Below are 23681 nucleotides of genomic sequence, written 5' to 3' on the forward strand. Positions count from 1 at the left end.
AGACGAGATATTTATAAACAAAGCTTATGCTGTTATGTCAATTTGTCTCGCGTACGATGTCGGATTTCTCTTTCATTTCCTGCCGTTTTTCCTGCCGCGTGTTCTCGCATCCTGGCTTCAGCCGTTCGCGGCGAACCCTTTTAGACCTATCGAGTGTTCCACGGTCGAGCGATTTTCCGTTAAATCGCTCGGCAGCCCAGCTAAATGAAAACGTGTTTTCCGTGCCCTTCGACCATACCGATCGCCTCAGTGTTAATGGTCGCGGTTGGAAATGCAATCGATATCGTTTGGGTATCAATAGCTTTACTTGTTTGATAGTTTTTTTTCTGTTTCTGTAAAAAATATTGATACCCGAATCGCAAAATTGGTTATAGAGTTGATATTGAGTTTCCTGTATCCACCCGCGATGACGGGCACTAACCCGACGAGGAGACAAACTCGGATTTTCCCGGCCTCTGCTGTGCACGAGACCGACGTGTAAAGGCTTACAAGCCTGGCGGCCCTCGACGATATTATATAACGATACTCCCCGCAATTTTACGAGGCGTGAAGCGTTCCCTTCCGCATGGCGACCGTCATGGACCCCACGATTCCGCGATTTACTCGGAACACATAGGTGAACGGGGTAGACCCTTGTGAGCAAGTGCACAAGGGTCGACGATCTCTCGTTCATCCCTTGATACGGGAGATGCCTTTTGATCGGAATCGCTGAATCGCGTAGCTCGCTATTTATTGGAAAGGAAACTTAGGAGTAGATTCAAGTTCGCATTGTGTGAAATGAGACGTTAAAACGAAGCTTTATAAAATATGGCTTTATATAAAATGCCATTGAGAAAATGGCGTGACTTATGTAAATAGATGATCTGACAACTTAATAAAAATAATATGCTTACGAGCTCGAAAATTTAATAATTTATGTTTGTAGGTATAAATTGAGCTGTACGGCTTCTTTAATTTATTATTGAATCTGATAAACCCGAATTGGGGGGGGGGGGTTTGCATTTAATTATATTATTATCTTTCGTGTGATTATAGGATGTATTTATTATTATATATCGATAATTACAGCCGTTACATAGAAAATGCAAAATTTTCGTGATATAGCTCACGTGATTTTCGATGACGTTATTAACTCGTAAAAAATTAAGTGTCCTTGATTGGTTTCAATCGCTCTTTTTCCTCCCTTCGATACAATCGGATATCATTGGCCGATTTCCAGGAAATTACGGCGCGGGAGTGCGACGTATCCGAAAATATAGCACACGCGACAATCGCCTCGTTAGTTCGACATTCGCATGAAAAGCGCCCATTCGATGCGAAACTCAAGATTTTTCAGGAACAAAAAAGACGAGAAGAGAAAAGTACGGAGGGGTGCTTTGTGCAGAAAGAGTCACGGGGGGCTTTCAAACTTGTCGCATTTCGAGAACGCCATTATGCTCGCCTATTGGCCGGATCGTACGCAATTTTTCACTGTACATCCTCCCCTCGGGATACCTTAAACTTTCCATCTCTCTCTACTACTCGCGTTGCCTCGACAGCTCTGCAAAGATGATTCATCGAGCTTTGAAAATGACGCACGCGCGCGAATCCTTTATTGTATTAGATCCGCGCTATAGCAGTATGTATTAATAATACAATATTTAAATACCGTCATTAGTAACTTCTCTTTTGAAATACAATATTACGTGATCGTATTTTTGTTTATCGTATTTTTTTCAAAGAGATAATGAAATAACATTTAATTTATTTATCACGTGTTAATAATATAATAGTATTTCATCGTTGTCATAATCGGATAATATTATGTTTATTAACGATAATAAGAATATTTATGGTTATGTTCGTCGTCATTTTATTCGTGGCTACATTGTGTTTTGAAATTATATATTGTTATACGACTTACTACTACATACTATTATAGATATTACGTAAAATTTCATTATTTTATTCGTTAGGAAAATAGCGTGCTACATCAATGTTATAATTAATCATGAAAATGCATTTTTGGCGTATGCATGTTGTTTCAGACGTGAGTAAATTAATTCTTCGTAATATGGCCATTAAAGTATAATTCCGCTTAAAATTAGTAACTTATTTTAAAAATTTAATATCTACACGGCGAAGTAAAATGCTCTATGTCGCGTTTTAAATTTTCTCCGCAGATTAACGAGTTTCATATTTAAATGTCAACTAGAGTTCTGATAAATTCCGTGATCTTGTTGTATTATTATTTGATTTATTGTATATTTATTGTATATTATTTTTTCTATATGTATATATTACATTTGATTTTATCGTTCTTGCATTTTCGATTGTTATAGACTATAGAGTGTTTAATTGTACGTAACATCTACTGTCAGTATCACTGATAGAAATAAAAAAAGAAATGGAAAGAATAACAATATAAACGAGACTTTATAGATACATGGATAAAAGTCATGGATATGAGTCAAAACTTGTGATGGATAGTATTGAACGATAGTTGTATCCCAAATTATTGACGTAGATATGATATATGTAATTCTATTGGTAAAATCGTTCACACCGCTATTTACACAAGTATGCATGTCATACATTAATTATTGCTTTCTATAAATTTTATTTATTTAACGATTGTTAAGAAGATTCGTTGGATGCATTTAGTCGCAGCTCGTTTGCTGCGATTAAAAGTCACGAGTAATTTGCATAGACCGCATCTTTATCTAATTAATTCGCGAAGTCTAAATGAAAACAAAATGTGCTTGTAATACCTTCAAAGTTTGTTTAAAACCTCAAGAGGATATTTAAATTCGAATAAACGGTCGAGAAAAATTAACGAGTAATATAAAAAAGTTCTAGAAATTAAAAAGAGCCACTAAATATAAAATATACTTCGTTGAAGTTGTGATTACAATTTGGCTTGGAAAAATTTCGCACCTTAATAAACAATTTTCTATTCGAAATAAAAATTTAAACGTTAAGATTCTCTCGCAAATTGTTATCGTGCTTCGTAATGGAGGATAATGGATAGCGAAGTGAACTTTCGTTTCTCTGTTCTAGTGTCCACAGAATTTGTCTCTCTCCCTCTTTCTCCTCCTTGTAATTTGCTTGTTCCCCCGCCACGAATTGTTCGATTCCGGCGACGTGCTTTCGACTTAAGTGAAATGAAATGATCTGCACGAACGGTGATCGTAGCGGTGGAGTTCTTTTCTATGAGAGAAACGTGCATGATGAAAGGAAATCGATGTTAAGATGAAAATGTTACGATACGGAGGATAATGTTTCTGCCATACATCGGACTGGATTGCGAGTCGATCGAATTAGAAACAAGTTTGAGAAATCATAAATGCAAAGTAATTGCGCTTGATGTTAAAGAGACGATTACAAATTGAAGCGTTTGATTATGCCTAAAACTATCCGTTGCCGATATTGCCTTTATCGGTCTATCGTGTTACTTGCACTGGCTGCATTTTATCCGACGCATGCTAGTGAAACATTGTCCCCATTCCACCTCGTCGAGCTTTTTAAACGGGATTTTTAAATCGATCAGCCATAAGTGATATGTACCTTCCCGTCGGTTTTCAAATTTGCATATCGACCACACTTTAATGAGCGTAAACTTCATTTTCTCTCTGCGAATAAAAGAAGTTTCTTAACATGAATCGGTCGTGTTAGAGTTGCCAAAACAACGTTAATGGAGTAACGTGACATTTTCCCGACCTGTTTTCTGATGACGACTTAAAGAGATTTAACGGTTCAACTGTAGTTAAGTTCTCGCTTAAGATTCGCGCTTGCGGAAGTGCCAACTGCAGCGCAGCATGATTTCAAAAGTCTCTTGCGAATTTTAAATTCTATACATGTTGTTGGCCACGTGATCGGAACCCTAAGAGACAAGAAGTTAATTTCTCAGAGAATCTAAGACACTCAATGCGCGATTATAGATGTAATTGTCTACAGTATTTGTACTTCTCAATTTAAATAAAGAACATATATTTTTTCATACATTTATCTATTGGACAAATATTGGACCACGTTTTGAATTTATGTGCTTATTTCTCAAATTAAATTTCTGATCTTTGTTCTCTGCTACTCCCTGCGAAAATATTTATTTTCGCGGATACTCCGTGTTGAAGTTTGAAAGAAATAACGATTCCGCAAGTATCTGCTTATTTTTCTTGGTTGAACATACATTTGCGGAATATTGGCGTTAAGGTATGGAAGCCTTTTCCAGGTTTCTTTCGCATTCCACATAGAGACATTAAAACTACATTAAAGGCCGAACTTTTCTTATCCTCTTTCGACGCTGTCGATGCTTTTTTTTCTCGAACAATTTTAAATTAATGTTCACTGTGGCGTGTAAATTCCATTGCCGGCTGCAATTTAACACCAAATTCCGGTAAATACAATCACGAACACGAGTCGGAAATGCAAAGAGAAAAATTGTCTGCGCATCCGCGTTGTTTCCGCTACAGCTGCCTCATCATTGTTTATCCGTGAATATTACGAATTTTCGAACTCGTCTTTTTAGCGAATCATGATTTCTTACGCTACTTCCTCCGTTACGTCATTTCTATAGTTCATAAGAAAACTTGTCGCAATAGAAACTCGCATTATAATTATTTGTGTTTCCATAACTGTTCTTGAATGTAAATATTTTAATGAAGTTATAATGGAATTTTTGGAGTTTGATTCTCTATTCGATTTTTTTCTTATTGTTTTAAAAAGTAAAATTTTATCAAAAGGCATCTGATTTCTGATCTACAAAAAATCTGACTTAAAGAAGATATTGCAAAGAAAAAATGGTTATTATACGATAAATATCAAATAGAATGGAGTCGCGCTATTAGGAATAATTGAAGTAGCTAGTTAAATAAATTTTCCCTTTCGACATCCCTCCTCTCTCTGCTCTCAGCATTGGTATTGCGTATTCCCATATAGAGATTTGGTAACCGGATAAATTACCAGAGATACATTTTCCTTCAGGAAATCAAGCGATCTGGAGGATTTCCAACGTCGATGTCTCGAGGCAGTCGGAAATTCGCGACTCGGTATAGCGCATGAAGATCAATAAGATAGGGATCAAAGGCTTCGAACATGCTCGAATCCGAGTGACAAAAATCTGAGTTAGCAGATCAACTGTAAACTGCACCACATATATCTAACGACAAATAATAGATATAAAATAGGCAAACATACACAATCTTGATTAAAACAAAGAGACGTCTTATCAATTGATAGATTAAATGCTAGATAACGTTTACAATATGTAACAAAGTTTTACGTTTAATTATAATAGATATTTAATTAACAATTTCTTCTATTTTAAACAAAATGAAATATTAAGGAATCTTAATTCGAAAATGTATCCTTTAATTGTGGTTAGTTTAACTTACAAATTAAGTTTCTTCGCATTCATAAAGACAAGTAAGCAGATAATATATTTTACTCTCCGAATCAATCGGTCCCTTAAGACATATAGAGAAAAGAAAAACTTACTTGCGTTGAAGTAAGAAGAATGGAAAAAGAGTAACAACATGAGGAGATGCTCAAGTTTTTCCATGTATCTGGGTAACTTTTTTACATATCGCAACAAAGACTGGAAACGATATCACAACTTGAGCATAATTCGCGACGACGTTGGAAGGTATATCAGTCTATAAACATGAGAAGGTTAATCAGGCAGCTAATTGCAACACCGCACGGTGTGTGTGTGTGTGTGTGTGTGTGTGTGTGTGTGTGTGTGTGTGTGGTTCCGTTTATACCTCGTCGCATAAACAGTTTTATTATTTATAATGGAATATATCGATTTTTCTTACGGTTCTTCCGTGTCATCCGGCACGCGTCAGTAATAAAGCTCTTCTGGGGCGTTTCATATGTAGGCCGCATTATGCAAACGGATTATGTGTTACGCAGCGGGACCGTTGTAATGTGCAATATGATGAATTATAAAATACATTACTGCCGGTTGTGGCGTCGAGTTCCTTGAGCCCGCTCGATATACGTAAAATTTCCCCGAAAATTGCATACTCTCGTCGGATAAATCGACGTTTCTCGGTACTGCAGGAAAAGGGGCGGGACGATAAATCGTCCGTTTTATAGCGCGTGAATCATTTTATTGTCGAAAACTTTGTAAAATGCGTGTCTAAAAAAACCGCAGATAATATTACCATACCACTACCGATTCGGCTCCCGGCCGAATTGGATAATTACTCGAATAGAATAATTGGACCCGATTCATTCCGAACGTAATCCCCCAGGGCATTGTTTGCAGAAATAAGAAGCTTACTGCTAACCATTCAATTTTGCTGCATTATTTCGCTCGAATGTCGTTGTAATTATATTTGTCGGTGTATTAGGAAAACTTGTTTGTTACCGCATTCTATTTTCGTGGATTTTCGTGGGATATTTTATTCGGTAATAATTTTAGTTATTATCCGCTGCACACAAATATAGACGCTCAGATGAACTTTCCGGCTTTCACGCGTGCATCGTACTGTAAATATGAATAACGACAACGTAAAAATAGAAATTTGAATTGTCGATTATTACGATTGATATTGTTAATCGCTCGTTTTCGAGTGTTGCAATTATACGAGGAATCTAATTACCAAATCTAACAACCAACAACATAAATAATTAAGGATGGAAATTAAGCGTTTGATTAAAAGAGAGTTATTATACATCGAATTTAGAATTCCATTTATTTCCAATATTGTATCGGTGATGAAATTAATAAAACGGCTTAACCTATCCGGCAGTGATTTATACAAAGTTTATAATTTGTCACGAATTGAATTCGATTGTTGGGCGCGAATCAGAATGAAATTGAAAACTCGTATTTTAAAAGAAGTGTGGTGATTGAGGGTAAGAGTAATTTATTGTTTCCTGCAAACAGGAGAGCTAGCAAGACAAATTGAATTATCTATCAGTGGAACAGTGTAATTTGGTTTTAATTAAAAATTCGATAAAGCATGTTGTGTGTTCCAATCAGCCATCATTATATCCTATGAAGGGGATTAATTAAATTGCAAAAAAAGCTCGCATACAATTCGCAACGTAAATTAATAAAGAGGTAGACGCAGCGTCACATATTATCAAATTTACATCGACCATCTAAATTATTTTCATAGAATAGCGAAGGTTCAATTAATCGCGTCATTCCACTCAACTCGCCGAATGACAGCTCGTACTATTGTCGTAAATCCCGTCCATATGCCGCACCTCTTTGGCGGAACGTGAAGCCGATGCTGATACCTGTATGCAGTTCCGAGGTCGTTCGTGTACACAGGGTGTTCCAAAATCCTCGATCTTTCTTTGGTAAATATGAGGTAAAGAAATCTTGGGAGCGAAACAGTATCCATTGCAATTTTTCAATACTCTGTATAACTTGGTAATAAAAATCGGAAAATAAATTCTCGAAGATCGTAGAGTTTGCATAGGACATATCTTTTCTGAGTCGTGCGAATATGCCGAAGAAAAATCTTTCTTTTAATTCTTTTAAAAATACTACGGAAATTTTGTGAATTGTCTTTATTTAGTTAGCGCAAATTGACTTTGCAATATGTTATCATGTATTCTGCTCTGCTATATTTCTATGACAACACTAACAATGTTTTAAAAGAGCATATCAACCGGAGCGGTTATTAAATATGCGTTAATGTATGTTGACAAAATTTAGTGCAAAATTCTCGTCAGCCGGTATATATTTGCGTCAACCCTTTCGTTCAAATCATAATTTGACATGGCGACCAATGTAAGCGCGGAAATTGATCTTTCCATTCGCGTAGTTTATGATCCAATGACATTTCAGAATTCAATATTAGTCCATATAAATGTTCTCTTAACAAAGCAAACAATCGGTAGACAGCAATATGACATTTTGAGTAAGGTTCCATTTCGAAAAAGAAACGTTTATAGATCCGGGACTGACAAGTCTGGGGAAACCTCGAGGACACGTCTCTCGTGTCGAAAGGATGAAAATGTCTCGTGTCAACTCTACACAGGGGAGATGCTCTTGAGGTTTCTACGAATGTTTCAGACACACCCTGTACACGGAGATGATTGAGTGACGTATTCGGGCTTGGTTGGCACAATCGCTCTCGCAGAGTCGTTCGCATACTCAGGTCGTTCTATTACCAGAGCGCAGATATAGTGACCCGGATCTCTCTTCTTCCGGCGTTTCGCTGTATAAGGAAGCAAACGAGAGTCGAATGGAAATTCGATAATAATTATTGCAGCCGGTACCAATGGGACTGCCACTCTCCTCCTCGTTGCCCTACTCGCAGACCGTCGAAAGCCGCCGGCGTGAAGGCCGCGCCTGTGGCGTCCATAAATTTCGTTATACGGCGCGTTGCGCCATTCTCAGATTGGCCTTAGGTATACCCTACGAGCCAGACGAATGCGCGCATTTATCAGCCGGTCCCTTCGCCTCGCGACCGATAATTCGATTAAAAAATCATTAAACGCCACCGCGAAGACAAATTTCTCAATCGTAACTCGGTCACTCATTTAACAGATTAACTCGAATACTCGAATAAGATACTCGTACAACGTGTAATCTGCCCTAAATCGAAATTGACGCGAAGCTTTGTACTTGACATTATTTTAATTCCACTTAAAAACACTTGCACTGTGCACATGAATGCATCGAAACAAGATTTCGCAATGTACAATGTAATGCTGATGAAAAAGAGCTTAGTAAATCCAGATTAAGAATGACGTGCTATAGAAATTTTGCATATTTTCGAATGGAACAGCTATGTGATTACAGCACGAATGCGTGTGGTGTTTAAATGTTAATGTTGCATTAATGCAATTGCGGACTGGCAAATCTCTGTAATATGCGGCTGAAAAACCATCACAGGGAAACAGATATTGTGCATCTGTTTTCCCGTACTGTTATATTAAAAATTCATTCGCATTATCTTGTTCTCATTTACTTCACAAACTTTATCGGTCAAGTTTCGCGTTTAATCAATATATTCTTCTTTAGTAAAAATTACTAAATTTAATCCCTTTTATCCTTTCATTTACTTAGCTTTATTACATATTCATAAAAGACGTCTAAACCATTTAAAGAAACATACATAGATAAAAAAAATGTTTAAACGCATTGAAAAAAGTATTTATAAGAGTTAATTTAATTTTATCGTAGTTGATCGATAGTTATTTTAATACAATATAATTTTAGATTATAACATTCTACGTATTTAGGGGAAATTATTACAACGTAGAAAATTATGTTGGAAATTACAATGTCTAGCTTAGAACAGTTATGTAAAATAATTATTAATGTTGTATTCGCTGGCCCGTAAATTCGCATTTAGAAAATATGTTATCGCGAATGATGCAGTGGAAGATATTAATGGAATTATTGTGGCTATCACGAGTATTAAGTGTCTTGCGAGCGAATAATATATTTTGACGACTGATTAAATCCCGCTGCGATTTGCATATGAAAATGCATTGAACAACGACGGTAATAATGACGACGGCGGAATATGGCCATGCGCGCGATTCGATATTACGGAACGGCATTACATCGACTATAATTTCGCGGCGTGCACTGACTCCGAATTACCATCCTGACTAAACATCGCTTTCGGATGGTGCAGGCAAGTAAATTTTGTTTAATGTCGCATGAATGCATTCGCCTATCAAACATCTATCAAATTCGCCGAATGCATATTTTGTTTGTAACAAGAATCCGAATAAACTGAACGAACGTATAAACGAATAGCCATTAATTCTTGATTTTTGATTTTTTTCTGACCGGATGTTATTTTGTTATTTACCAGATGTATATTTTTAAAAAAGCTATCATATCTATATCTACAAATAAGATTTTAAGATTGATTCAAAAAGCCACGAAAGGTGTATCATGAAATCGATAAATAATCTTTTAGCGAGTGCTAATAACATTGATGACCAAGTTCAAAGCAACGGCAACTCGAAAAATATTCGTTTACAGTTTTTTTTTTTTTTTTACGTAATCCGAATATTATCAAAATTGATTAGAATTTGATAAATCTGATGTCTTGATGTAACAAAATTCATATTGATCATACTAACATCAGCATTATTTACTTGCATACACTATTCATGAGAGATTTAAAATAATAAGAGGTTAATATTTTTGGATTCTTTTAAACAGTCTAAAAGTAAGAATGGGTCATTGCCAAAAAGAGGAATTCGGCGGTGTAGGTTTTTTAACTCCGCCAATCGATATGGGCGTTCAACCAGTTCAACGGAAACAAGGTCATGCGTTTTCGACTGACGATAATGTATTCTCCAGGGAGAACTCGCCGGTTTCAAAGTGCCGCAAGAGTAGATTGATTCTTCTAATGGCGTTACGACGTGCGACTTCTCTCTCTCTCTCTCTCTCTCCGGCATCACCGCGAAACGTTATTATAACCCGCGGCGCTTGAAATACCGCGGCAGCGTGTGCAACGCAGATCAGCATCGCGACCGAATGCACCACTTTGAGTTTACCTGGATCGGTAAACGTACGGTTAATGAGGTGTGTTTGATCGTGATTTGGTACAGCCACTCTTGGCGTACGTATCCACGGGCGTGCATCAAATTTATGCCCGAGGCTCTGATAGCGATTGAGCGCGCGCGGCCACTTTGCTGATCGATTTAAGCTTACGCGCAATAAAGTTTCACCCTCCGGACACCCCGACTCTTCCTTCGCGCGACTACCTCTCACGCGATATTCCTATATCCGGATTCTACCCGGATATAAGTATTAACTCTAAAATACTTGGGAGGCCGCGGGCATTTGGAATGAAAAGAGAATATTAATGCGTTTGATGCTTTTGGTTTATTAGAAGAGGAATTATTATTCACGTATATAAAGAAAAGACATATGTAATAGAAAGATATTCTTTAAAAATAGAGATTATAAGAAAGACACAGGGAAATAAATATTTTATAACGTTTTTGTGAGGTCTGTATAATAACTCTTGATAAATTTAATTGTAAGATGGAGATATTTTTAGTAAGAACTGTGTATGTGAGAAATTAATATTAGTTAAAATTTTTGATATTAATTCACTTTGCGGCCAGTTGGGTACACCAAAAATTATTTAAATATTTTAATTGCGATTGCAGAGGATTAAATGCTTAGTAATCAAGTTCAAAATCGAATATTTATCAAGACAAAGATCATTTCAATTATACTGGAAAGTAAGATTGAAATTTAGTTTGTCTACATTTTTCGATGTTATCGTTAATCTGTTTAGTTGTTCTTAATGGCTTATTAACAATTTATTACATATAATGAGCTTTATTACGCAAATGAGAAAAATATGTATGTTTAATATAACGTTACATATATATTTTTTTAATGCATTAATGAGCATTATAAAATATGAAAACGAATATGCCTTTACTCTTTTATGATATTTAAATTATTATTAAACACATTTTAATGCATGCTTATGATTTTATTTCTAAAAATCAAATAATGAATTCCCATATTATGAATTTTAATAAGAAATAAATTGATGCGTTAAAAATTCCAAATGACTCGTATTATTTTCGCACAGAGCCAACAAAATATCGATTTGCCGAGAATAAGACAGACACGTCGCGCGTCGTCTTCCTCAAATATATCGCGTTTTCTTAGCTTAGACTCAGTTAAGGGGTGCCTGTTAAAATGTTCCGCTTTAAGAAGAAATTTTCCGTGAAAGTTTGTCACAGTATTCGCTTTTGGAAGACAGATTATCTTGCGACACCCTTTACGCGACAAATAAGGAGAGTTGACATACCGGTAGTGAGTTGCGCGCATTCCTGCGGGGAGAGAGTCGCGCGAAAATCGCGAGGGAAAGCATCCCTATTGGGGTGGTTCGCCACTGCGCCTTCCCTGGACGGAATTTTAATTTTTCCTCGAGTCACCGTGCCGGCTGGCTTCGTCCTCCCGATGCGAGGAATCGCGCGGGGACGAGCGGTTGAAAGTAGAGGCGAATATCACGTAAGGAATTACGACCGAGGGGGCGCGCGGAGGGTGGAATATGGCTGCGGGCGGGTAGCCAGGGGTGGCATACGCGCCATACGAGGGGGTGAGGAAGTAATTATTTAAATATACGTCGCCGGAGGCGAGCGCTTCGAGCGGGAATATTTCACGGCTCCGCGCCATATTACGCCAGTAACTTACGTCCGGCCGTCCGGGCCAGATGTTTCTCTGGAAGCCGTTCTGGAATGGCGAACGAGCGTGTACGAGCGGTGCCGAGCGACGCCGAGCTGCTTCGGCCCCGGCAGCCTTCGACGCGATTCCATCACATGGTGGTTGCCGTCGTCGCGAGCTGAGGGAAGGGTAGATAGTGCGCGCGCGGAGAGATGGAACGGACAGCCGCGCGCGCGGCGCGCGGCGGCGCCGTCAGCGGGGCCCCGGGGGTTGCCTGTTGTGCCCGATATTGATGTCAAGGTCCTTCATCTCGGTCGTACTCTTCTCCTCCGGCCTGGGAAACCTCCGCGCGCGAAATCAATAGGATAAAATCGTTGCCGACAGGCAACCTCGTACGCTCGCCTTTCACATCGCTTGTGCCATCGAGCCACCGGGAGTTTTAGGAATCGCGTACGTTGGGGATGTAGGGTAGCACCCCTATATCCCTTCGACTCAGTTAAATTCGGCTCGGCCTCTTGGTGAAAAATACGCTCGAAACTGTCCTTGATAACTGTACGAATACTAAAGGGATACTAGCTATTAGATGCGCCCATTTGATCACCCAAGAGAGGCCTGTTGCTGCAATAATAGAGAGACACTCACTAGATATACTCTCCTTTGATGTTATCTCGCATACTCCTAATATCGAATATATCGTAAAATTTCTTAAAATGACTCATATTTAAGTTAAATTAATATATTGTTGATTCTAAGAACGGTATAGGTCCACACAGTCCTGATATTTTTAATGTACCTGTACATAGGTATTAGAGATATTGCTAGGCATTATTTATATATTGAGCCACAGTTATATATTTGTTGACCATAGATACGCGACTATATAGATTCTAAATATTGTGCAGTTCCTATAATCATCGTGACCAATCATCGCGATTGACTATTGCTTCCGCGTTGATCTCGTTAGTCATCTAAGATGTCAGTAATCACACGGACGTGCCTCGTGATTGCTAGGATTTCCGGGATGCCTAACAGTCATTGGTCATATCCATATGGCCACCGGTGACATCTTAAACGACCAGAAGGACCATGGCTGCAAAGCTCGTATCAGACTCCGCGCTGTTGGAGATTGAGATTGCATTGCAATTATGCGTCGGAGATTGGGACATGATCAATAGGACTTAGGCTCTCTGGCTTCGCTCTCGTCGGCCGAACACCAATTTCCAATGCGCTATCACAGGGCAATCTTAATTTCCAACGCGGTGATCCGATACGGGATTAACGGCGCACGACAATCGCCGGATCCATCCAAATTTCCAGCGATTTGCCCGTGCTCACTTTAGCAACGCGGGTAACAGTCTCGTGGTAGTAAACAACGCGTGACATAATCTTAATGGACAAATGTGAATAACATCCCTACGGTGTTGTAAGCCCTGAATCCACATCCCTTTTGTAAACACTGTTACGCGGGCGGACACTGTTACGGCATACATACAATGTGAAATTACGACGTCTTGGCGAGCAGGTTACTCCGTCGAGCTTTCGTAAGAAACGAGAACGAGACACTTCGTCTCCCTCAAATGTATATCGCGTTTTCTTAGCTGAGACTCGGGGCGTTTGTTAAAAATAACCTTCATCCACTTATCGCCATTCGACAGTCACCTAATTAACTCGACGCTCTTCCATGAGCTCCGCTTGTTTTCCTTTCCGAGGGAAGATGGACGAAAGTACCCTCCGCGCCGCTTCTTATTATCCCATTCTTTACGTCGGTGATGCGCTCGCGCGCTTAATCACCGCGACTCTAATTCCGGTGTTATGTTATCACATGCAGCTTTTTTCCAGGCAGATCCTTGCCGCGGGAGGCAGTCGTTGCGCGTAATAAATTATACCTCATGCTTTGTCCTTACGTTTCTCTCCGATTGTTTCCCTTTTTATATGTACACCCCACGCGTTCTCTTCCTCCGCTTTCATCTCATTCCTTTTTAGAGCGTTTTCGCCAGAACGAATCCTACCTGTCTGATCCTGCGTAGCCATGACAATTCTAACGCTTCAACGATGGTCTCAAAACCGTGTAATCGGTGCAAATCCTTTTCTCGCTTTAACGAGACTTCATTAATTTGCAAGGATTGAAATTGGCCCGTAGATTTTAAAAATTCAAGGCAAACAAGAATATGGAATGAGGAATATTTATTCGGCGTGGTTCTCGCGACGTATATTATGTTGAAACAAATGATTACGATTTATTCCGCATTCAAAAATTACACAAAACACGTTATCTGTGGCAGCCGCGTCACACAATCGCTGTGAAAAAAGTTAATTTTAACGGTATATCTCTGCTATTATTTGTATATCTTATCGATGTACCGAAATTAAAATGTAATATCAAATGAACATGGATATATGAGTTAGTGGGATGTTTTCCTATGTGACGCATGATTGTACGTCTGCCAAAATATGCAAGGGTAAAGCCTCCTTCCGCGCAAATTTGCATAGGACTACAAGCGTAGCATATAAACGTCTTGACCAATAGGATACCCAGCATAAATTGCGGAGAACAATATGGTGTTACAACTTATGTTGCTGAGAGTATCATCGGACATTTATGTACTATACATATGCTAAGTTTGTGTACGACGGGTATTAACAGTCGGCGAATTAAGTTTATCATTTTCAGTAACGGAGTGGAATATATGGGCTGTGTCTGATCATGACGGTCCGTAACTACTTCGCGCAACTCCGCGATTTTCATTCCGCAAAAATATTTACTTGCAAATCTTTCTGCATCAATTTAACAAGACTGTATATTTAATTTAGGTGGCAATAACAATTTTAAATGTAACTTTCGAGAGTTAATTAACGGTGATTCATTAACAAACAGGTTAAACATTCTTATCTTTCTTGTACGAGTCAGAAATTAGAGTGTTTATCGGATATGTGCACGCCTTAGTATTTAAAGCGGAATCCCTAATTCCGCTAATACTGTGCCCTTCGTAATTAAGGGGATTGATTTGGATGCGGGTTGAAGCCATTAAATAAATAACGCTTTTTTTTTCTCCGTCGATCAACCAGGAAAAGCGATTTCGTCGGCAACAGGTGCAAGAGAGGGAAAAAACTACGGAGGCCGCGTCGGTCCTGCGAGGATTTTCGATTAATGGAATAACCTGCAGGGGAACGTGATTCGCACAGGAAAAAATAAAAGTTTACAATTTGAGGAGCTTTGAAACTTCACGAACTTCGCGATCGATGGTTCTTTACGGCGATGTGCTTTTACTGTTACGCCGAAATTGCGTATCTCTCTTGTAAACTTGGACGAGTTTTCAGAAATTCGGGCACGAAACGACGAGGGTGAAACAGGGAAAATTCGCATTGTGAATTTCAATGGCAGAGACGATATTTAGATAAGTAACACCGGCGTTATCTTTCTTTCTGAGTACTAAAACTAGAATAACAAGAAAGGAGATAGAACAGTAATCTAGACATATTTTATTATTATAAAACAAAGATAGAGAGAGAATACATTTTATTACATTGACAGCTTGCAAGAATATTTCTATGAGCGACGAGAATTTCTTGTAGTCAAGTACGTCGTAAATTGTACGATTCTCTCTTTTGTGTGCTTTATTTCTCCATTAATGTTTTCCTATTATACGTACCCACTCGGCTCTTTCCATCTATTGTTTCGTTCGGAAAAAAACAGGCTCGCTTTCGTGACGTTTTAACCCTTCGCGGCTGTGCTGAGCGAAACGCCGCACGATATTTTAGACATATTGTTGGCCTTCGCACACGTGTAACTTTTGAGAGAAATGTCGAGTCGAATATTCAGATTTAATATCCGAGCGCTTCCTTCTACACATTGTTCATGGTAGAATTTAATTTCCTCTACACTTTTATTCGGCCGCGTCGCAACGGCGCTAAAAGCTTGCGCGTGCGGCTCGCTGGTGCGATAACAGAACGTTATTGCCGGGTCGCTCTGCCATAACGAATTTGCAAATTACTGTTATTGGAGTCCCTTAAATTCGCCACTTGCACATGCGAGAGAGAGCGGTTTTCGTCCCGGCGCGACCGTATTTTCCGGTTTGTACGCGCGCTCGTAATCCAATTAAAAGGTGATCGAAGCGCGGTAGGGAGACGCGCTTCATCGAGAGTCAGAAAGAGAGAAATGGTGGAGGATAGCCCAAGCCAGGTGCGCGGTTACCCGGTGGCAAAAATGGCGGCGCCGCGTCCAATTAGGCCGGCGGTAACAGCGTCGGTTTTGAAAAATTCGATTAGCCACCACAATGCCTGTCGCTGCTAACTTCTACCATTTCCGCTTCGTTTTCAGCCCGACGATCACATCCCCCGTACTCGTCGATCTTTCACGATCGAGAATTCCTCCTCCGCTGTCAAGCGGCGACTCTTCTCTTCTCTCCGCCCCGCCAGCGTCTTCAGTTTTCCACCTTCGAGCAAAATATTTAGCTCGCCGGTAGTGGCCGGAGGGTGAAAAACGACAAGGGTATAGCACGGGGGCGTCAGAAAAGAAAGAGCCGGTTGGAGAGCGTTTCCGGGGGTGCGAACAAAGGGTGCGCAACCCTCGGTCGTCTTGGAGGTACTCGCGTAGAAAGAAAGAGGGTCGTTGGTACGGTTAAAGCTCCGAGGAAAGCAAGTGAGAAGAGCGAGAAATAGATTTCGCCGCGGCGCGCCGGTGTTTTCTAATTTCCGCGCACGAGAGGGTAACGTATTCGTTTTACCACCGCGGCCCGGCCGTTGTTTTCGGCCAAGGTATGTCGAAACGGTTTGATATCGAGTGCTCGGTGACCTGAACACGAGATCGGAATAATTTCTTTTACATTTGGGAGAGATCGTAAAAGTTTGAATTTCGAGTTATATAGCATTCGACAGCTATTGGTGCCTGTAACGCTTAACGCGATGAAGTGAATATTAGAGTTGCCAAGAACATTAAGCTCTTGCGGGAATTATTAGCTTGGATAAATTAAACTTTAGAGGCGTAGCTTAATAGCAAAAATCCTTATCCAATACCTCGGGTTTTACTTTAGCGGAAAGTTACTTTGAACTTCTACTGCAGAAATTTTCGATATTAAAAATTGCAAAGAGAGAGTTGCAAAGGATAGTCTTTCAAATTTAAATTCTCGTTTTAAAAGAGCAAAATTCCGAAAGTATGAATTAAAGACAAGGAAAAAAATGGCACAATTTTTTTTGGTAAATATTCTTATAACTATATAAATAATTATATAAATGTAGTTATATTTCTAAGTCATATATATCCCCTATCTTTCTTCTTTTATTTTATTTGAAAAGGTAGATCTCTTTTCATATTTTACACTGCGCGCCTACGAGCTGCTACGGTATTTTAAGACTCTAACTGCCGTCTACGTTGGCCCATACAACATTGCGTATTCCTGCTAATTGAATATCTCGCAGAATAATAACAGAAGGCTTTTCTGCTCGGCGGAGAGAAAGAGAATACGTGAGTATTTCTGTGCATTTATAGTTTGCACCATTTTTCTTTTCTAATTAAGGCGCGATCTAATATCGTAGGTCGCTCCTGGACGACGAAGAGGCGTGTAATGTCGAGTTCTTTTCTAAATTTAGAGCGCACGTTCATTGAGGTAACATTTTCTGATTACCACGTTCGAACGTCCTATAGCGGATATCGGATTTTTCCGTACTTCCGCGTGTTTGATCGAAGTTGACCCGAGAGTTAACAACGCAGGAACAGCACGACAACTTTTTCTCCTGAGGAGATACGCGCGCACGCGAAGAGGTGAACGGTAGTGACATTATGCAACACTTTAATAAGCGTGTGTGAGATATTCCAAGATTATCAGCTTGTTTTTCCTATGTGTAAAAAGATTCGATATATTAACTTATTTAAAAGCATTTTTTTTTTAATTTAAGATAAATATGTTTTAAAAGAGAAAATGTGACTAGAGATGAGAAATCTTGTGCCGTTATTTTTGACGAATCCAAGTAAATATCATAAATAGAAAGAACGATGGCAGTGCTGACGCACACATTATTTACGTTCGAATACCATGTCGACGGAAATTAGAATATCTTATCGTAAAATTTTTGCGACAAAACTTAAACGAATAGATACGAATCAGTATGATTGTATTACTTTTGTCCTACTTCTGGATAACATTTTCGTCATTATCGAGTTTACGCCGAAAATTATTTCGTTCTCATTATGAGAAATATTGCATTTTCCTACCCTCGTTATTGCGTTAAATTAATATAATTATATTTTATTGCTAATTTAATGGACTTGCTTTTCTATCGAGGACAGACCAGTCTGATTCTGTCGTATGCTAATGAAAGTGCCATACTTACGACAGCGTGTCCTTGGCTGAGCACTTCGAAGACTCACAATTTGCATTTATTATCCAGAGTTTCGGTATGTCCTACATCGGAATCTCTGACGTTCCTAACTTCCTGAGAAACTAATTACTTTGCTAATAGAAACATAGATAAGTTCAAAGCCAAAATCTATAAATTTATAAACATCTTGCTTCAGCTGTGAATTTCGAAAATAAATTTTTCAAATATGATACATTGTACGGTCGACATTCACCGAATTTTATTGCACCGAATGAAAAGAATAATTATCCGTTATGGAACGTAATGTCTTACTGCATAATCACTCGGCGACTCCATCGGCAATTGATAATATAATTAATGATAACGACGCAGCGATTTAATAATAATTCATTCGTGATTAATGCTTCCAAAGCGATGATAGTTATCGAGCGGTTAGACGATATTTGTTCGGCGGTCGGTAATAATTGATGCATTCCCAAGTCGTCACAATGGACCGCCACATAATTGCGTCGCATGTAATTATATCGGCATGTGCGGTTATGATACATATTGTAAAATCCGGGGCGCGCTTCGCGTCGAGAGACGGAGTTTGTCTCCCCGATTTCTCTAGTAATTCTTTTATGCGATTATTACGAATCTGTTTCGACGGAAGCCGGCTCTTCCTTGACATTGTTATCCTGACTTGTGGTCCCGAGAAACTTGAGGCTCCTTGGTCCGTCCAAAATCCTCCTGGAGCTCGAAGTTCCCGAATATAATCCATGGAATCCCTTTACCTAATTCCCAAACACACTTGGAACGTCGAGATCCACTACTCGGCTATATATATTGGACGTGTTACCACATTCGCGACGAAATAGAACGTAGAGAAGTACATTCAGTTAAGCGGTCGTTATCGATACAGAGTACATACGAAACTTTTTCCAGTAACTCCACCTGCGTTTGAACTAGTTTTAATCGAACAATTTATGTGCACGCGAAACCATTATATCAATTTATTATTTTAATTGGGAATTTAGTCCTTTCTGTGCAACAGAATCATAATTATTTTTTTTACGATCCAGCTGATTTTTCCGCTAATTTGAATCTTAGTTTAATTTGCTTTTTTTATAATAAAATTTACATGAAAAACTCGATTAAGCGACTTTGAAAGGAAATCGATGAAGTCCATTATTTTATATTTATAAATGTTTATTTTATCATTACAACATACAGTCGTACCAATAAATATAAATGATCAAATTAATGCAAAACTGATTTTCGAGAAAAATAAATCATTAATATATGTAACTTGATAATAACATTTCCAATTTGTGGAAAAGTATACGCGGTTTCTACTTTTATGTGGTATTTTCCGGCCCTTCTATGCGGGGAAAATGAGTGGAGGATGGGTTTATGAAACTGTTATACTTCGCGTATCCTTGCTATACACTAACTATGTTTCTGCCGCGCACATCGCGACTACATGGAAACTGGCGTAATGTGTGCAATCTATGCACTCGACGAAGTTTACTCGCCGCACTGCAGTGGTAACGACTCGTCGGCGTTGTTGCTGCGTGCCTTCTCGCATCGAGAATGGATTCTCCCCCCCCCCACCTGTCTGCTTGAAATGATTTTCGAAGAGTCCCGTGTAGCTTTGCCGTCACCACACATGCACGAGCACACGTCGCTCCCATCCACGCGCGTACGCGCGTACGCTCGCACACCGCCGCGCCGTATCCTGACAGGTATCGCGATGATAGATACGCCCGCGCACGGCTTTTTTATTCATCCTTGCCGCTTCCGGTCCCTTCGCGATTCCCTGGCAACCGGCCAGGATCGCAGCTCGTCCGAATCAGGACGCGCGGGCTCTAAAGTTCGACGCGCGGCCCCGTTAGGCAGTGCCCATTTCAAAATGAATTTTTCTCCTCTCTCTCTCTCTCTCTCTCTCTCTCTCTCTCTCTCGCGCTTTTTCTTTTCCCCTGTTCTTTTTACCGCGCGGAACGTTCCGGTCGAACGAGGCCGCGCCGTGGAAGTTCCGCGTATCCGCGCGCATTTTCCGAGTCCGTGATTTTTTGGAACGCGATGTTTCCGTAACGATGATAAATAGATAAATAAATAGATTGTTAAACATAGGACAACATTCTTAAAATTTGTACACAGAATAGTAATATGGAGTAGATAGACGCGTGTGCAATATATCTATACAATTATTTTAGTCGAATACCTGGACGGTTGGAGCGTTACGCTTTCAAATAAAGAAAAGTGATTTATTAAGTGTTCTATCAATAAAATGGAATAGGAACTTGCAAATGAAAATTTTATTCTTTATCGAGACGAATATATCTTGCATGACAAAGAATGATGATTGATCGTGGTGGAAAGTAATCATGTAAATTCAAGCGCGGTAATCGATTTTCTTTCGTTTACCACGTGACACTTGGCAATCGTGAAATTCTATTCAATTCGATGCTTTTAACGAAATATTAGATAGAGTCAGCCGCTGCGCCGAATCCGCGACCCTCGGATTTCGAAAGATTTGTCACCGACGTATGTTAGCGTCCTCGCGGGAGGCAACCCCCGGAGGAGGAGACACAGAAACTCTTCGCTCTCGCGGAAACATATGTAGCGCACGTTCGTCTGCGGAGAAAGAATTCTTTATGGACGCCTCGTAGAGGCTCGTATATTATCGCATAATCGTAAAGGCTTAAGCGCAGTGCGGTCGGCTTCTCTCCACCAAGAAACCCGGTTGAAACTACGAACTTTGCGTTTTCTTTCCGGCTGTTTCTCCACCGTCTTTTCCTCCCTCTCCGCCCCCCCCCCGCTGTTCTCAGTGTTCGCGCTATTCTCCGGCTCTCCGCGGGAGGATTTCACGGACAGTTCGGTCGCACGTAAAAGATGAAACGCCACCGGGAGAAGCAGACAGCGGGACGAGGTCTCAAGGCAGGAAGCTGCTTGTGAATTTTTCAGGCTACGATGAATTACCTCTGATAGCAAGTCCGGACGCAGAGCTGCGCGGAAGACGAGCGCTCCTAGGGACGGATGGGCAGATAGTTGGCGCGAATTGTAATAATTCGACGACAGTGGTGGTATTCGCATTACGTATTTATCGCGACGAAATGAGCTGGAGCGAGTGGTGAAAGTGATTGAATCCTGAGGCAATTGCTTCGAGCAAAATTCGAGCGGTGAATAAATTTGACGGAAGTCTAGTTGCCGTGAACGCATCAAGAAAATCGAATAAATTTTCGGATTTATTTTTTCCGCAACAGATCAACCGTTTTCAATGCCTTTTATAATAATTGTTCTTAATATATAAGTTAGGATTTGCACAAAACGAATTATTCGCGCGATTTTAGATCTATTTTATCGTAATGATAAAATTAAGGGATCGGAATATTACAACTATTATAAGTATCGTATCGTGTTGAAAGATAGAAAGATAAAAATATCTTTAGCATATCTATCCGATGATTTATCATAAATTACGCTATGAAGAATATATAGACAAAAATAACACGATTTGGAAACTACAAGGGATTATAAACATCCACCGTTACCAAGAATTAATTTAAAGAGTGAATTTGCATCTCTTTCGCCATGCTTTGTTAGTTTTATGGATGCATCAGCAAATTACATAGCTGATCTATATGCATCACTATATATACGGTGACACGGAATGTATTAGAATGTTTCACAGACAGAGGAAAATATGACAATTATATATTCACTTCTTTATACGCTTCTTTATCGTAAAAAGTAGCTGTACAAAATGTTATTTCACTTCAGACTTTGGAATTGTATCTCGAAGCATGTAAAGAAAGAAAAAGCTTTTTTAGCATGATATATCTGACAACTTTAAAGCTTTTGAAGATATGCAATTTCGGAATTTGAAATGAAACAGAGAAAATATTCAGTTTCACGAGTAACGCTGGCCGCGGTTATGATATTGTGTCATTCACGACAGGAAAATCCAGGATCTCATCATTATACTTTGCGTCTGGATGTACCATTTTCCTCTATATTTATGAAGGCTAGGTCTCTCTCTCTCTCTCTCTCTCTCTCTCTCTCTCTCTCACTCTCATTACGAAACATTTGCGGGCGGAATCTCTTTCGCGATACGTCCTCGACAGAACGTAATATCGCATCACGATACAAACGTGCATACATGCCTCGCATAACACGCGCGATATTACGCTGGATTCATAAGAAAGCCCAGGGTTTTCATTGTGATTGTCATTGCATTCTGCCTCCCGCGGTGATAGCATCATAGTTGCCCGCAGTTGGAAACCAATCAACTGCGGATGATTAATTGTCGTCATACGATAGCTAACTGTGTTTCTGCAATTAGCTATTCACGCGATATATCCATGATCTATGTGCGGGTAAAACGAGCTTTCACATGATTTTTTGGCGAGCACATGTGTACTTTTGGATATATATACTTCCAGGCGCGAGTGCGCGCGGAGTGAGCTCATTTTTTTCGTGGAATTAGCGGTTAATTATGTTTCGCCGAGCGTATATTCCTATCTCACCTGATAGTCCATGTAATTCCCGTAGCCCATGTGGTTGCATGTGCAGGCGCATGCCTGAATGTGCCTCCGCATGTCGAGCTCGACCTCCTCGCCGCATACGCCTCTGCTCGTCGCCATCATCGTATCTCCCATGCAATAGCCGCCGGTGCAATACATTCTCGGGTCACTCTGATCCAGGTAACCCCCACCGGTGTCGTCGTATCCGAGCCCGCTGGCGCACCTGGAATCTGAGGCGTATCCCACCCGGGACTGAGGACGTTCCTCGTAGCCCAGTCTGGACTGGGACCGGTGGAATGTCGAGGATACATCCTGAAAGAAAAAGGAGGATTATCCTGCAACAAATCACTTAGTGCCTTCGCCTCGATCGCGTCAGAATTAGCGGTTGGCAGATCGTAATTGGTGCAGCCGACAGTAGATATTGCAATTTTTTTCCATCAAATCTTTAATAACAAGTTTTCCTTGCGAAAGCGTGTCAGTTTTTTAATTATTCGTGACTGAACGTTAATACGTGCGGTAAATCAATCGTACGTTTGCAGATATTTCCTAACTCAAGATACATATGTCTAATTTTTCAAGAAGCATAACTAAACTCGTACATCAAAGATGCACTTTTAAATTCGAACATTAAATTTAGTGATAAATTTCGATAAAATTATTTTTAATATAAGGAAATAATTTTATTTTCCATACGTGTGATTTTTTGATACTATAATTTGCAAACTTTCCTTTCGTATCACGTTTGAAATCATACA

At 39.7% G+C, this 23681-nt stretch overlaps 1 protein-coding gene across 1 annotated transcript in view; it reads right to left on the reverse strand.

The window, feature by feature from the left end:
- Positions 1-23681, reverse strand: part of LOC139777070 (dipeptidase 1) — a 98189-nt gene that overhangs the window by 66346 nt on the left and 8162 nt on the right. The window contains exon 2 of the mRNA XM_071714267.1: positions 22930-23238. Coding sequence (XP_071570368.1) covers positions 22930-23085 — 156 coding nt within the window. The 5' untranslated portion in view covers positions 23086-23238. The remainder of the gene's footprint in view (positions 1-22929; positions 23239-23681) is intronic.

Source organism: Temnothorax nylanderi, unplaced genomic scaffold (assembly GCF_030848795.1).
Source record: "Temnothorax nylanderi isolate EJ_2023f unplaced genomic scaffold, tnyl_v1.0 TNYL_tig0137_pilon, whole genome shotgun sequence".
Classification (NCBI taxonomy): Eukaryota; Metazoa; Arthropoda; class Insecta; order Hymenoptera; family Formicidae; genus Temnothorax; species Temnothorax nylanderi.